This window comes from Orycteropus afer, unplaced genomic scaffold, assembly GCF_000298275.1.
Source record: "Orycteropus afer afer isolate SDZICR_OR568_19922 unplaced genomic scaffold, OryAfe1.0 scaffold00016, whole genome shotgun sequence".
NCBI lineage: Eukaryota > Metazoa > Chordata > Mammalia > Tubulidentata > Orycteropodidae > Orycteropus > Orycteropus afer.
This window is the reverse complement of record NW_006921603.1, coordinates 15,684,365-15,698,134: the sequence shown is the minus strand read 5'-3', so window position 1 is coordinate 15,698,134 and position 13,770 is coordinate 15,684,365. Positions and strand designations below refer to the sequence as shown.

Below are 13,770 nucleotides of genomic sequence, written 5' to 3'. Positions count from 1 at the left end.
ATTGGTTTCCCTTTTCTTTGTTGCAGAGGGTCTGTGCAATCCTTCTGCCTAGTCCGCCATCTTGCCGGAACTCCCCTGTTGCCTCCCTGGATTGTAGTTTTGGTAACTTCATGTTTGTTCCTATTTTTTGGACATGATATTGTCATAGCTTTTGATTGAGAGTCTGTCTGGCCTTTGTCTCTTCAGCACTGAGTCAGAAGGACTTTTCCCACTTGAATTATATTTATCCAGTCCCCACCATTTTCACAGTTCCCCAATATTTTTAAACATGATTTTTGCAATTTATTCTTTCTTTAAAATTGTTGTTGAAGTTGGAATGCTGGACTTTAGTTCTTTACTACATTCTATTTCAAAACATAAGTATGATCATAATATAGTAACTTAAGTATTAGTGAGGATGGAGAATATACTTACTCTCAATCATATAATAATTAAAATGAAAAGTGAGGATATTGTGGTTATGGATTGGGATCAATGAATTAGGGGTCTTAGAAATGGAGTAGAACTTCTTAGTAAGTAGGGTTAGGATATGGTCAAATGTATAATCACTGTAAAGGAGAAAAGGTTATTAGTGAATCATTTCTTGTTTTGTGTTTATTAATCCTTCTGTATCATTGGATTATTTTCCTATCTCATTGGTGTCTCTATTTGGTCTCTTCTATTGGTTCCAGTCTCCTTCTTTGCAACATGTAAATGGTGAGTTCTTCCCAGTCTAACTCCCAGTCCTTCTTCTTTTTCCTATTTACATATTCTCCCTAGATGATATTTTCTAGTTTCATGGTTTCAAATACTACATATACCAGTGATTTTCCAAATTTCTATTCCCAGTCCTGACATCTCCCCTAAACTCAGAACCTTTAACCTATTGTTTACTTGACAATTTTATCTGGCTATTTAATAAGCATTTCAAACTCAACATTAATCAGCATAAAATTATTTATACCCCCAAACCAGTGTCTCTTCTGATCTGTCCCATCTATACAAATGACAGCACTGCTTACCTAAGGAGCTCTGGCAATGTAGTGGTTAAGGTATTTGGCTGCTAACCAGAGTTCAGCAGTTCAAACCCACCAGCTGCTCTGTGGAAAGAAGATGGGCTGATCTACTTCTGTAAAGATTCACAGCCTTGGAAACCCAATGAGGGTCACAATGAGTTGGAATTGACTCAATGGCAGTGAGTTTGTTTTTGGTTTGCCTGCTGACCCAATTCAAATAAAAATCTAGTAATTATCCTTGATTCCACTTTTTCTTACATCCTACATCTAATCAGTAAGTCTTCTTCAAACCATATTTTGGATTTATTTACTTAATCTACTTTTGTCCCTTTTCATATCTTCAATCCTAGTCCAAATCACCGTCATCTCCCCTGGTTTACTGCTCAAACCAAAAAAAAAAAAAAAAACACCCAAAATCCCCAAACTCACTGCCTTCAAGTTGATTGTGACTCATAGTGACCTCAATTGTGTTTTCAAGGCTGTTGCCTCATCTTTCTTCCATGGAGCAGCAGGTGGGTTCAAATCACCAACCTTTTTGTTGGCAGACAAACGCCTTAGCCACTGTACCACCAGAGCTTCTTGGTCTACTGTTACATTCTATGAATTCTTCTTTTAGATCTCGCCCAATACATTCCCCACACAGCAGCTGAAGTCATTCTTTTTAAGTATTAATCTGATAATATTCCCATTTCCACTGTAAATATAATTCCTTCCCAGCTTTATAAAGTCCAAAGTGATCTGGTCCCTTCCTACTTCTCTTCCTTCATCGTCTACCCTGCTCAGCTTTCCCTTTTGCTGTCTTCTAGCTACACTGTTCTTTTTCTGATCCTCTAACACACCATACTCATACCCAGTTCAGGGTCTTTGCACTACTTGTTTTCTCTGCTTAGAATGCTCCTCTCCTAAACTCTGCATGACAGATTCCTTATCATTTATATCTCAGCTTAAATATTACCTCTTCAGAGAAATCTTTAGTAATCACATAGGGTAGCCAACCAGCTATTTAACCTCACTTTATCCGATTCAATTTTCTGTATAATACTTGTTTGATATTTTTCTTATTTACTAACTTTTGTGCTTATGCTCTATCTTATATTTTCTCACTAAAATCAAGAGAACATATCCTTATTCACCACTCTACTACCCCCTCATATTTTATTGTGTATGATACTTTATAAGGAGCCCTGGTGGTGCAATGGCTAAACACCCAACAGCTAAATGAAAGGTTCGTGATTTGAACTCATCCAGTAGGTAAATCATAAAGATTTACTGCCTCGGAAGCCCAATGGAGGTCACTATGAGTCTGAGTCGACTTGATGGCAGTGAGGTTTTTTTTTTGTTGTCGTTGTTTTTGTTTTTAGTGGCTCCACAGGAGAGAGATCTGGCAATCTAAAAGGATTATAATCTAAGGATTACAGCCCAGAAAATCCTATGGGGGCAGTTCTACTCTGTCAAAATGGGGTCACTATGAGTCTAAATCAACTAAATGGCTCCTAATAACAACAACATCCCAGGACTGAATCCCAAACTATTGTACTACTCACAAACAGAAGCCACTTATATTACCTAATTTATTCATCTTTCATAAAGGACTAGTCAGGGAAACCTGAGATGAAGCATTATTTAAACGCTGGCTAGTTGTCTGTTTTCTATAGCTCATTGGCTGAGGAAATACTTAAGAAACAAAATGCTGCAAACCATATAAAAGAACATAGGCCTATACATTGCTCAGGTGTTCATGGCTGAATTGCCACATTGTCAGGCTGTCTCCCAAACTGTGCAATGGCTTTAGCTCTAATTCTCACCATTTTCCTCTATAATCTTATTTCTTACTTAGTTACTTAGATTTTTATAATCTATAATCATTTGTGCTTATGTTGGTGGCACATTATTTTCTATGTCAAAAATAAAAACAGGCAAGGTTAATACAGTTACATTCAATTTTAATTTGATAGTTTAGAAAGAACGCAATCACTTTTCACATTTGTCCTAAAAGCAACTCTTTAAAAAGGTATTATAAGAGAATACCTTACTGCCTACTGCCTTTCCTGAATTAAAAATGTAAATTCAATTATGATCAAAACAGTTTAAATCCATAGTCCTTTCAGTAAATAAATATACAGAGAATGGTGTAAAGAAAAACTTACTTGATGCATTCCAGTGGTTTCTTAGGTAACTCAGGGCGGCTATCTCCAACTGTAAAGAAAAATATAAAAGGATTCTGGTTAACATAGAAAATTGAGCATATGATTTTATGTGCTGTCTTTCCAATGCATCGATAAAATGGTGATAAAATAATAAAAATAAGGTATAAAACTTCAAGTAGAGGAAAACAATAAAGATGATATTTTTTCCCTCTAAGATGGAGAACAGATGTCAAATGGTAATTGTCTTAGCAGGTCATAGAAATTTGAAACTTAACTGCATGATGAGGAGAATCACTAGGAAGTGAGCAGATTTCCACTTCAGAACTTTAGAAAATATTCAAAAATTGAAGGTACCAAATGCCTCAGAAAGCAGGGGCATGGCACAGATCTGAAAGTCTCATACCCTCATTTTGTATAACCCAATAACCAGCCCGGCCCTACCCAGGGAAGACATCTAATCTTTGGGGAAACTGGGCCAAAGAGGTTTAGGACTAGAGGATAGTAAGCACAAAGCAGAACAGGAGTATGGTAAGGGACTGAAATGGGGAATAAATCATACTAAACACATAAGATTCCTCATTCTTTTTTCCCTACCGAGGTCCCAGATTATAAGCAGCTAGTGTCTATATCTTGCCAGGCACAAGATTGGAGGATTTACATGAAGAGGAAAAAAAAAAAAAACAACCTACCACCAACAAACAAACCCTTGTTGAGTTGATTCTGACTCATAGTTACTCTTTTAGACAGAACAAAACAGCCGCATAGAGTTTCCAAAGCTGTAGTCTTTATGGAAGCAGACTGCCATATCTTCCTCCCATGGAGGGGCTGGTGGGCTCAAGTTGCCAATCTTTCAATTAGCAGCTGAGCATTGAACCACTGTGCAGCCAGGGTTCCTTCAAGAGAAACAGGCCTAATGAATGAAATGGCTAGGTTCTCACTGCATAACCCTATAATGAAACAAAACAGTCTCAGAACTATAGCCAAAGAACACCAGGCATTTTAGCAAAGCTGACATCATGAAAGACAGAAAACAAAACAAATAAGCAGGGAGGAAATGGGAAGTAGAAACATTTTTCTGGCAATCTGTTAGAAAACAGAACAAAAGACAAAGAGGTGACCAAAAGGAGAGAATAGATTTTGTAAAATTAGGGGATCAGGTGCAACTTCCATATCATAGGAGAACCAGAAAAGAGAACGGGGAAAATAGAGGAGGAAGACATTGCAAAAAGTCATATAAGAATATCGAACATTTTCCAAAATGAAATAAGATGAAGAATGACTGTAATTGCATTAAATATTTTATAATATGATTAAAGCACATTTTTAACTACCTCTTTAAATAAAGCACAACAAATATCAAAAAACAAAAACAAATAAAAAAAATCATATAAGAAAATTTCCCAGAACTGAAGGATTAGAGGTTGCAGATTTCAACAGTCTGTCAACATGTCCTCCATGATGATTGAGGAGAACAACATCAACAACAAAACACACACACACACACACACACACACAGAAAAACCATCAGAAAATTTCAGATGACTGGAAATAAACTTCTAGAAAGTAAGAATAAATTACACATGAAAAATTGGACATCAGAATAAAATCAGACTTCTCAAGAGCAATACTAGAACCAAGAAGGTAATAAAAACTCATCTTTAAAATTCTGAAAGATAATTATTTCCAAACAAAAAGTCAACATTTAAAGAAATTATTAACATATGAAAATAGAATAAATACATCTTTAGACATTGCTACAATAACATGAAGGAGAAAAGCAACAAAGAGTAAAGCCAGAGATCAAACAGGAGTGCTAGCCCAGGAGGCAGGCAAAAGGGTAGATCCAAGCTACTCATGCTGCCCTAGACAACTTCCAATTCAGAATTAAAGGAGGAGGATGGGGCACCACAGGAAAGAACATTCCAAGGGAGGAAAATGGAACTGATTGAATACTTACATGATTGGTCATCCTGGGAGTAATTTTACAGCTTTTTCAGAAAATTAGGAGAAGAATAGTTGGTAGAGGCATAAGAAACAAGTAAATGAAAAATCAGCACATTTGTACAAGAAAAGAAACAATTGTACAACAGCTCACCTGTGAAGAATATTTATACAGTCATAATAAAGTAACCAAAACCATTATGATATAACTATATCAGGAGGATGAGAGAGAAGAAGTGTAGGTGGGGGTGACAGTATAAAAGCGAAATCTTTCTATTTCATAAGAAATCTAGAAATAATTTCTAAAACAGCATCCCAGAAATATTAGTATAGATAAGCTTAGAAATATAATGGTAAATGCAGAAGAGAGAGCCAAATGTTGAAAATTGCTGTTGCCCCTAGGAGGCAGCACTCGGAAATGGCAGAGGTGAGCTTCCAAGTTGGCAAATTCTGTTGCACAGAATCAGTTACTGAAAAAATTCTTTAAAACCAGCTTTTAAAATTGCCATTCAGCTGAAAATGGACATAGCTTTGTTACATAGAATATTTTTTGTAACAACAGTGCTACAGGGCTCAATGAAAAGTTTAATGATGTATATCATTCATTATTCACTCAGCAAGTCCACAAATATTTACTGACTGTCAGTACTGCTCTAGGTGAACCACGAGTACTGCATGCATCCTATGGTATTTTGTAGGTCAGCCTGAAGCAGTACCATTCCTTCTGTGTACAAACCAGCTTCACAATGGTCAGGGAATGTTAGAAGAACTCTGCAACAATCATAAGATGTTCAGAAATACCAAAAAAGATGGTTGGTTAACACCTCCCCGATTTTCATCAGACTCAGAAGCCCTGTGGAAGAATACCTGAACTTGGTCACTACTTTATAGACCTGTCTCCAGGACTGAAAAAAGAGACAATGGACATCTGAGAGAAAAAGCACCATGCAAGAGATCAATTTGGCAGAGTGAGTCTGACAGTGTTAGATTACCCAATAAGTAAGCTAAGGCTTACTTGTGTTTACTTACTAATTTGTAGTGAACAACTTCACCTTTTTTTTTTTCCCCTCCAACCCCACCAAAGATCCTGCTTCTAGGTATGGCTGGCATCTCTCTCTCTCCCAACCCTACAGCAACTTCCTATATCAATGCCTCTTCAAATTTACATCCCTGACAGGGACGGAGTACCCAATAAGCAAGGTTTACTTGTGCTTACTTAGTAATCTGTAGTGAACAAGTTCACGTGGGTTTCCACCCTTGGAATTTGATCAGCTAGGAGTGCTGATTGGGGAGGTAATGATACCAGGTGCTGAGCAAGGGCGCTGTGCATTACGGGAAGGAGAGGGCAGGGCTGAAATGACAGAATTGGATCACCAGGGGCTCCACTCTCAGCTGTAGAGATGGGTACAAGGGGCCAGCACCATTGCTCTGCAAGTGGAGAGAGGGCACAGGGCAATGGTTAGGAGTAAACCGGATGCTAGCAGAATGAGCCATGAGCAAACCAAGGGGCTCTAGAGAGCAGAAAGACTGAAAGGCTTCTGGACCTTCCATTTCCATTGGACTCTTAGAAAGAATACCTGGGAAGGGAGTTCTCCAGGAAAAAAAAGGTTTGTTTGTTTGTTTGTTTTTCTTATCAAGAGGAAAGGAGACTCAGATCAGTAAGAGCTGAGGTACTGCAAGTGAAGCCTGAGAAATATCCATTATAGATCAAAGATTTAAAATTAGATGTTATATCTTTGTGATGCATAGACTAGCTCCAGTTGGCACCACCCACCCATATGGTCACCATTTGAAGATATTATGCTTACAGTTTCTGATGATCTTTAAAAATAAAAAAAAATCACACTGATTGGCTTGACAAACAGTTACAGTAGGAGAGACCTTAGTACCATTTCGTTACTGAAAATGGATACTGAAAATAATCAAATATTCTCTTATGGAACACTTATTTGCCAAATTACATATTTACTATGAATGATACAACTTTGCTTGCTGAAAGTGAGGATGACTTAAGGCACCTACTGATGAAGGTTGAAGAATACAGTCTGCAGTATGGATTACATCTCAACATAAAGAAAACAAAAATCCTCACAACTGGACCAATGAGCAGCCTCACAATAAATGGAGAGAAGATTGAGGTTGTCAAGGAATTCACGTTGCTTGGTTCTACAATTGATGCCAACGGAAGCAGCAGTCAGGACATTAGATGACATGTAGCATTGGGAAAGTCAACTGTGAAGGAACTGTTTCAAGTGCTGAGGAGCAAGGATATCTCCTTGAGGACTAAGGTGTGCCTGACACAAGCCATGATATTTCCAATCACTTCATATGCATGTGAGAGCTGGACAATGAATAAGGAAGACCGAAGAAGAGTTGATGCTTTTGAGTTGTGGTGCTGGTGAAGAATGCTGAAAGTACCATGGACTGCTAAAAGAACTAACAGATCTGTCCTGGAGGAAGTGCAGCCAGAATGCTCCTTGGAAGCAAGAATGGCCAGACTTTGTCTCACCTATTTTGGTCATGTTGTAAGAAGGGACCATTCCCTGGAGAAGGATGTCATGCTTGGTAGGGTGGAGGGTCAATGAAAGAGGGGGAGGCCTTCAACGAGATGGATTGACACGGTGGCTGCAATGATGGGCTCAAGTATAGCAGGGATTGTGGGGCTGGTGTGGCAGTGTTTCATTCTGCTGTGCATGGGGTCACTATGAGTCGGAAACGACTTGACGGCACTTAACAACAAACAACAACATGAATGTATAATTAATCATCACCAAATAGCAACAAGGAGACACTTCTTACGGTGTAATCGCTGGCCAAAAAGCTTTAGAACTGTTATTTGGTACAAAGACTCATTGGCAATCAGCATTTGAGCTGCTTCCAAATTCACTGGATTTTCTACTACTGGATTGGAAAGCATAACCTATAAGAAAATATACACAACATAGTTTTTTAAAGTTAATTTCTTTTTAGAGTAAAAAGACAAACCAATATACACAACCTTCAACAAGTATTTATTAAATTTACTAAATGCCTACTATATACCTGGGTATAGATAACGATGATAAATGAAACATAATCTGTCTTCAAGAAACTCTTGATCTATCTTGGTTTCATACTACATACTCAGGAGCCAAACACTAAGATCAAACAAGCTACAAGTTCCTTGCTATAACTTATTCCTCCTTATCACAAAAATTTAAATTGGATTTATGTGTCAAGGAAACTGAACATTAGAAAACAAAACAAAAAAACTCACTGCCATCAAGTAGATCCCGACTCATAATGGCCCCCTGTTGGGTTTCCAGGCTGTTAATCTTTACAGAAGCAGAGCGTCTCATCTTTCTTTTGTGGAGCAGCTGGTGGGTTCAGCCCACTGACTGTATGGGTAGCCGCCAAGTGCCTTAACCACTATACCACCAGAGCTCCTTGAACTAAATATTACCCATCCACTATCATCCACTGGGTTTCCAAAGCTGTAAATCTTATGGAGGTAGATTGCCTCATTTTCCTCTGAGGAGCAGCTGGTGAGTTCGAACCACTGACCTTCTGGTTAGCAGCCAAATGCCACCAGAGGTCCATGAACTAAACATTAGGAAATATTAAAACATTCCCAGTGCATAGGTTAAAAAAATATAAAACCTTACATTTTAACATGAGACTGTACATAGATCATGGTTAAATAAGTGCATGCAGGGAGGCTTGGGCACACTTCAGTATTCTTCCAGATTGTCAGATGATTAATTTGGTATCTGTAATAATTTTCTATTGTGGCTGTAACAAATTACCACAAATTTAGCAGCTTAAAACAACACACATTTATTATCTCACATTTCTGTAGGGGAGAAGTTCAGCATGGTTGGGCTGGTTTATCTGCTCTGATATTCATAAGACCAAAATCAAGGTGTTGGCTGTCTGGGCTCCTATCAAAAGTCTCTGGGAAGAATCTCCTTCCAAGTTCATTCAGGTGGTTGGCCAAATTCAGTTCACTGCAGCTGTAAAACTGAGGTCCTCATTTCTGTGCTAGCTATCCACCTGGAGCCACCCTTAGCTCCCAGCCATCTCTCACCAATGCTTGCTTGTGGCTCCCTACATCTCAGAGACAGCAATAGCATAATTAATCCGTTAATAGGAGTTAATTTGGAATCTCTGACTTCCCATTGCCATCCCTTCTGGATCTTTCACTGTATTTCTCAGACTGACTTTTCTGCCTTCCTCCTCTGTTTTCAAGGGTTTACATGCTTATTTGATTACTTTGGGCCAGGTGAATAATCCAGATAGTCTCCCTATTTTAAAGTCAGTTGATTAGTAACCTTAATTCCATCTGCAAAGTCTTTTCAGCTCACACCTAAGTTGGTGTTTGATTGAAGAATTGTGAAGGGTGGAGGCAAAGGAATCTTGGGAGGACATCTTTAGAATTCTACCTACTACAGTATCTTCAGCTCTACAAGTAGATGAGCAGTAGTAACTAAAACAGAATAGTTCCACTCACACACCTTGTTTCTCTGATGCTTCAAAATTAATACTATGCAAATTATAATGATCTATTCAATTATTCAGCATTTTGAATATTACATGTTAAAACATGTAAATGATGTAATAGAGTATAGCTAAAATAGTAAGTACCAAAAGACCTAAGTAGAGATACAGGTTAAAGTGGACAATTGTGGCTGAAGAGTCATGTAAATTATGGCAATTTTTCATCAATAAAAGCAAATGTCTGACAATATTTTAAAGGCAATAAGAATTTTCTGCTATTTCTTGAGTTTTCCTGTTTGGAAAACACAGTGGGCTATGTTTCCAAAGAATATTATAATTGTGTAAGTAAGATTCAGTATAGACTGCACTATACCTTTCAAAGTGGGTGGGAAATAGCTTTTGGTTGTTGATTGGAGAGAAAATCTTATTGAGAGAGGCATACCTGATAAAGTTTATTCAGTAATCTTCTCATTAACCACTGTGTCATATAATGCGCATACCAAAAAAAACCAAACTCACTGCCATTGAGTTGATTCAACTCATAGCGACCCTTCCTTGGGTTTCTGAGGCAGTATCTCTATGGAAGTAGATTGCCCAATCTTCCTTCTGAGGAGTGGCTGGTGGGTTTGAACCGCCGGCCTTCTTGTTAGCAGTCAAATGCCTTAGGCACTACGCCACCAAAACCAAAAAAAAAAAAAAAAAACCACTGCCATAGAGTCAGATCGACTCATAGCGACCCTTTCTTGGGTTTCTGAGGCAGTATCACTATGGAAGTAGATTGCCCAACCTTCCTCCTGAGGAGTGGCTGGTGGGTTTGAACCGCCAGCCTTCTGGTTAGCAGTTTAATGCCTTAGGTACCAGGTGACCAGAGCTCCTTATAATGTGAGTACAAGCTATTAATTATACTTAATGATTTGTAAGAACTGGTAATATAAAGTATATATTAAAGTGTATAAATCAGACACCTTGCTAATAAAGTAAATAAAAGTCCAACTTTTAAACTATCCATGTGATAAAAAGCTTTCCAAGGATAAGTATAATGATTTGAAACATCTGTAAACAACTACGCATAATGACCCTATAGGACAGAGTAGAAATGCCCAGAGGGTTTCCAAGGCTATAAATCTTTATGGAAACAGACTGCCACATCTTTCTTCCACAGAGCTGCTGGGTGGGTTCTAACCACCAGCCTTTTTATTAGCAGTGGAGCACTTAACAGTTGTGTCACCAGGGCTCCTTATTACACTATTACTCTGATGATAGAAGTCTGCTTAAGAACTCATTCAGTAGGTGACAAAGAATGCCCTCCTTTCAAAAAGCAAAAACAAAAACAAAGCCATCACTACTTAGTAAAATAAATCAAGAAAGACATCCCAGAGCAGTGCTCATTTGACCAGACTGAAAACCTGAGCAGCTGCTTGCCAGACAGACTGAGGACGAGAGAAGGAGAAAATGGGTTACTAGTCAGACGCGACACCGGATTGAGCACTTTGTAACTTTAGAATCTAAATTTTCAAACGCTTTTTGATTTTAGCTAAACCAAGCACTGTGAGCAAAAGAAAGAAAAAAGCAGGATATAAATAGGAGTGGTTTTCACGGTGTGTTAGGGAGAGAATCTGAAGCCCAGGTGTGGAGAGGTAGATTATCATTTGTCATGCTAAGGAATTCGCACTTAATCTTGTAGACAATGAGGCAACCACTGACAGATTTTAAACAGAAACATAAAATCAGGAGGAAATGTTAATAACAGCAGGGTTAGGGTTTGTATGCTTCTCAGTGATTTTTCCTTTCCATTATCTTAAAAATCTTCTGTAATGTAGGCATATTTGTTTTATAAATTTACTTGAAAAATAAAATAGCCCTGTCATCTACTGGCCCTACCTGATACATTTAGCAACGCTTTGTTGTCACTTCACATTATTATTTAGTAGCAATAACAATTCTGATATTAACTAGCTTTTATTGAATTCGGTTCTTGGACCAGGTGCCATTCTAAGTACTTTACATGCATGAATTCATTCAATCCTCAAAACAGTCACATGATGTAGCTACAGCCCATTTTCCCAGGAAGGAAGGTTGGGCAATCTACTTCCGCAGTGATACTGCCTCGGAAACCCAAGGAGGGGTCGCCTACGAGTTGAGTCAGACTCAACAGCATGTAACAACACAACAACAACACAGCCCGTTTTATTGATTAAGAAATCGAAGCATGCAAAGTTAAGAAACTTATCTTAGGTTCCAAAGGTATTAAGTGGCAGAAGCAAGATGGGAAGCCAAGCAATCTAATCGCAGCGACTCAGTTACCTTTTATTAAATTATTCTGCAATTCGAAGTTTGTACCAGTTCTTTCCAGCTTGCCCTTGCTCATTACATTTTGAGAAAATTCTGTCTTACTTTTCTTGTGGCAGACCCTAGTTTATGTGGAAGAGACAGGAATATATATGATTGACTCATCTCCATATATACTCATTTGCTTTAAGTCTTTATTCAAATATCTCCTTCCCAGAAAAAGACCTGTCACAGAAAGATGGTCAATATATATTTGTTGAATGTATGAATACATTGGATGCTAAATCTTTAAAAAGATCGATTTTCTCAGTATGATCAGATGGCTAACCAGAAAATCAGTATTAGTTTATTTTCAAAAAATAAGAAGGGAAATAGATTTTGTATTATAATTTTAGTTGATTGATAAAATTCAATTAAGCTAGAATACTTTATTCTCAAACTATTCCAGGTAATCAAAAGTTAACATTTTATCTTTGGATATTATTAATAAATAAAATATCACTGAGCTGGATGTTCATGGTCAAAGTGAATGCCACTGAAATAATTTACTTCAGTATCAGATGAGAAAGGAAGCTCTTTGAGGCTCAGGAATAACACAACAATGAGGCATATTTCTGAGGACCCTGGACCTAGGGGGTGAAGGGAGGCTTCTGGAAACAGGCATCTACACGAGGGCAGGAAAAGTCCTTGGTTTAATTGCTCATTGGGTTTGATACAAAAATTTATAAGCTAATACTGTCAAAAACAAAAGGTAGACCTGAACATTTTCACCTCTTTGAAGGAAGGTAAAATCCATGAAGAAAGTTCTAAAAAATCTGTTTAATATTAAGAAATGAAATTGGGAGCCAAGAGAAAACCTAGGACTATATGGTTTAGAATTGAAATCATTGGAACAATTACTTCCTTTTATAAAATATATATTCTTCAGCCATGAAGAGTCTTAACTATCAATTTCACTTTTAAATAATTGTTTTTATAATTCAAATTCTATTTTATAGTCTTGATGTAAAAAGCAAGTTACTGATTTAAATAAGTTTGCTCTAATCACTCCTCAGAGGAAGGTTGGGCAATCTATTTCTGTAGTGATTCACCTCGGGAAACCCAAGGAGGGATCACTATGAGTCGGGCAACTTGATGGGACACAACAACAACAACAACAAATCACTTAAAGGAAGCTCTGGTGGCATAGTGCCTAAGGCATTTGACTGCTAACCAGAAGGGAGGCGGTTCAAACCCACCGTCCACTCCTCGGAAGGACGATTAGGCATTCTACTTCTGTAGAAATAACATCTCACCCAAGAAGGGGTTGCTATGAGTCAGAAACGACTGAATGGCAGTGAGTTTGGTTTGGCTTTGTGTTTAATCAGTCAAACATGTACATATTTGTACGTTTTATTTCTTATAGTTTGAACAACCAGCATAGTTAAAAGTATTAATGAGAACATCATATTAATCTGTTCTTACCTGGAGGGTAAGTAAGATGCTGCTTAATGTATAGCTTGTATCCCACTTATCAGGGTTGTCCAAAAAATCAATACACGGCCGACCAGTGTATTTGTCAACTGTATTAAAATAACATAGTAATATGGATACATATGATTTAAAACTTATAAATATCAAATTATCATAGGCAAAATTAGAAAGCAGATTACATACCAGAAAAAAATTGTTCACAACAAATACGAAAGACAGTTAACATAGTGTAGCAGTTAAAAGCATGGACTTTGGTGTCAGGTTGTTGTTATGTGCCTTCAAGACGGAGCCGACTCATGGCGACCCCTCCTTGGTTTTCCGGCTCCTCAGTTTCTGAGGCAGTATCACTACGGAAGAAGATTGCCCAACCTTCCTTCCGAGGAGTGGCTGGTGGGTTTGAACCGCCAGCCTTCTGGTTAGTAGTCAAGTGCCTTAGGCACTAGGCTACC

At 37.9% G+C, this 13,770-nt stretch overlaps 1 protein-coding gene across 1 annotated transcript in view; it reads right to left on the bottom strand.

Annotated features, from left to right (window-relative positions):
• Positions 1-13,770, bottom strand: part of UBE2U (ubiquitin conjugating enzyme E2 U) — a 95,203-nt gene that overhangs the window by 53,291 nt on the left and 28,142 nt on the right. The window contains exons 4-6 of the mRNA XM_007959180.1: positions 13,313-13,410; positions 7,883-8,003; positions 3,143-3,191 (exon numbers count right to left, since the gene is read on the bottom strand). Of these exons, the coding sequence (XP_007957371.1) occupies positions 3,143-3,191; positions 7,883-8,003; positions 13,313-13,410 (268 nt within the window). The remainder of the gene's footprint in view (positions 1-3,142; positions 3,192-7,882; positions 8,004-13,312; positions 13,411-13,770) is intronic.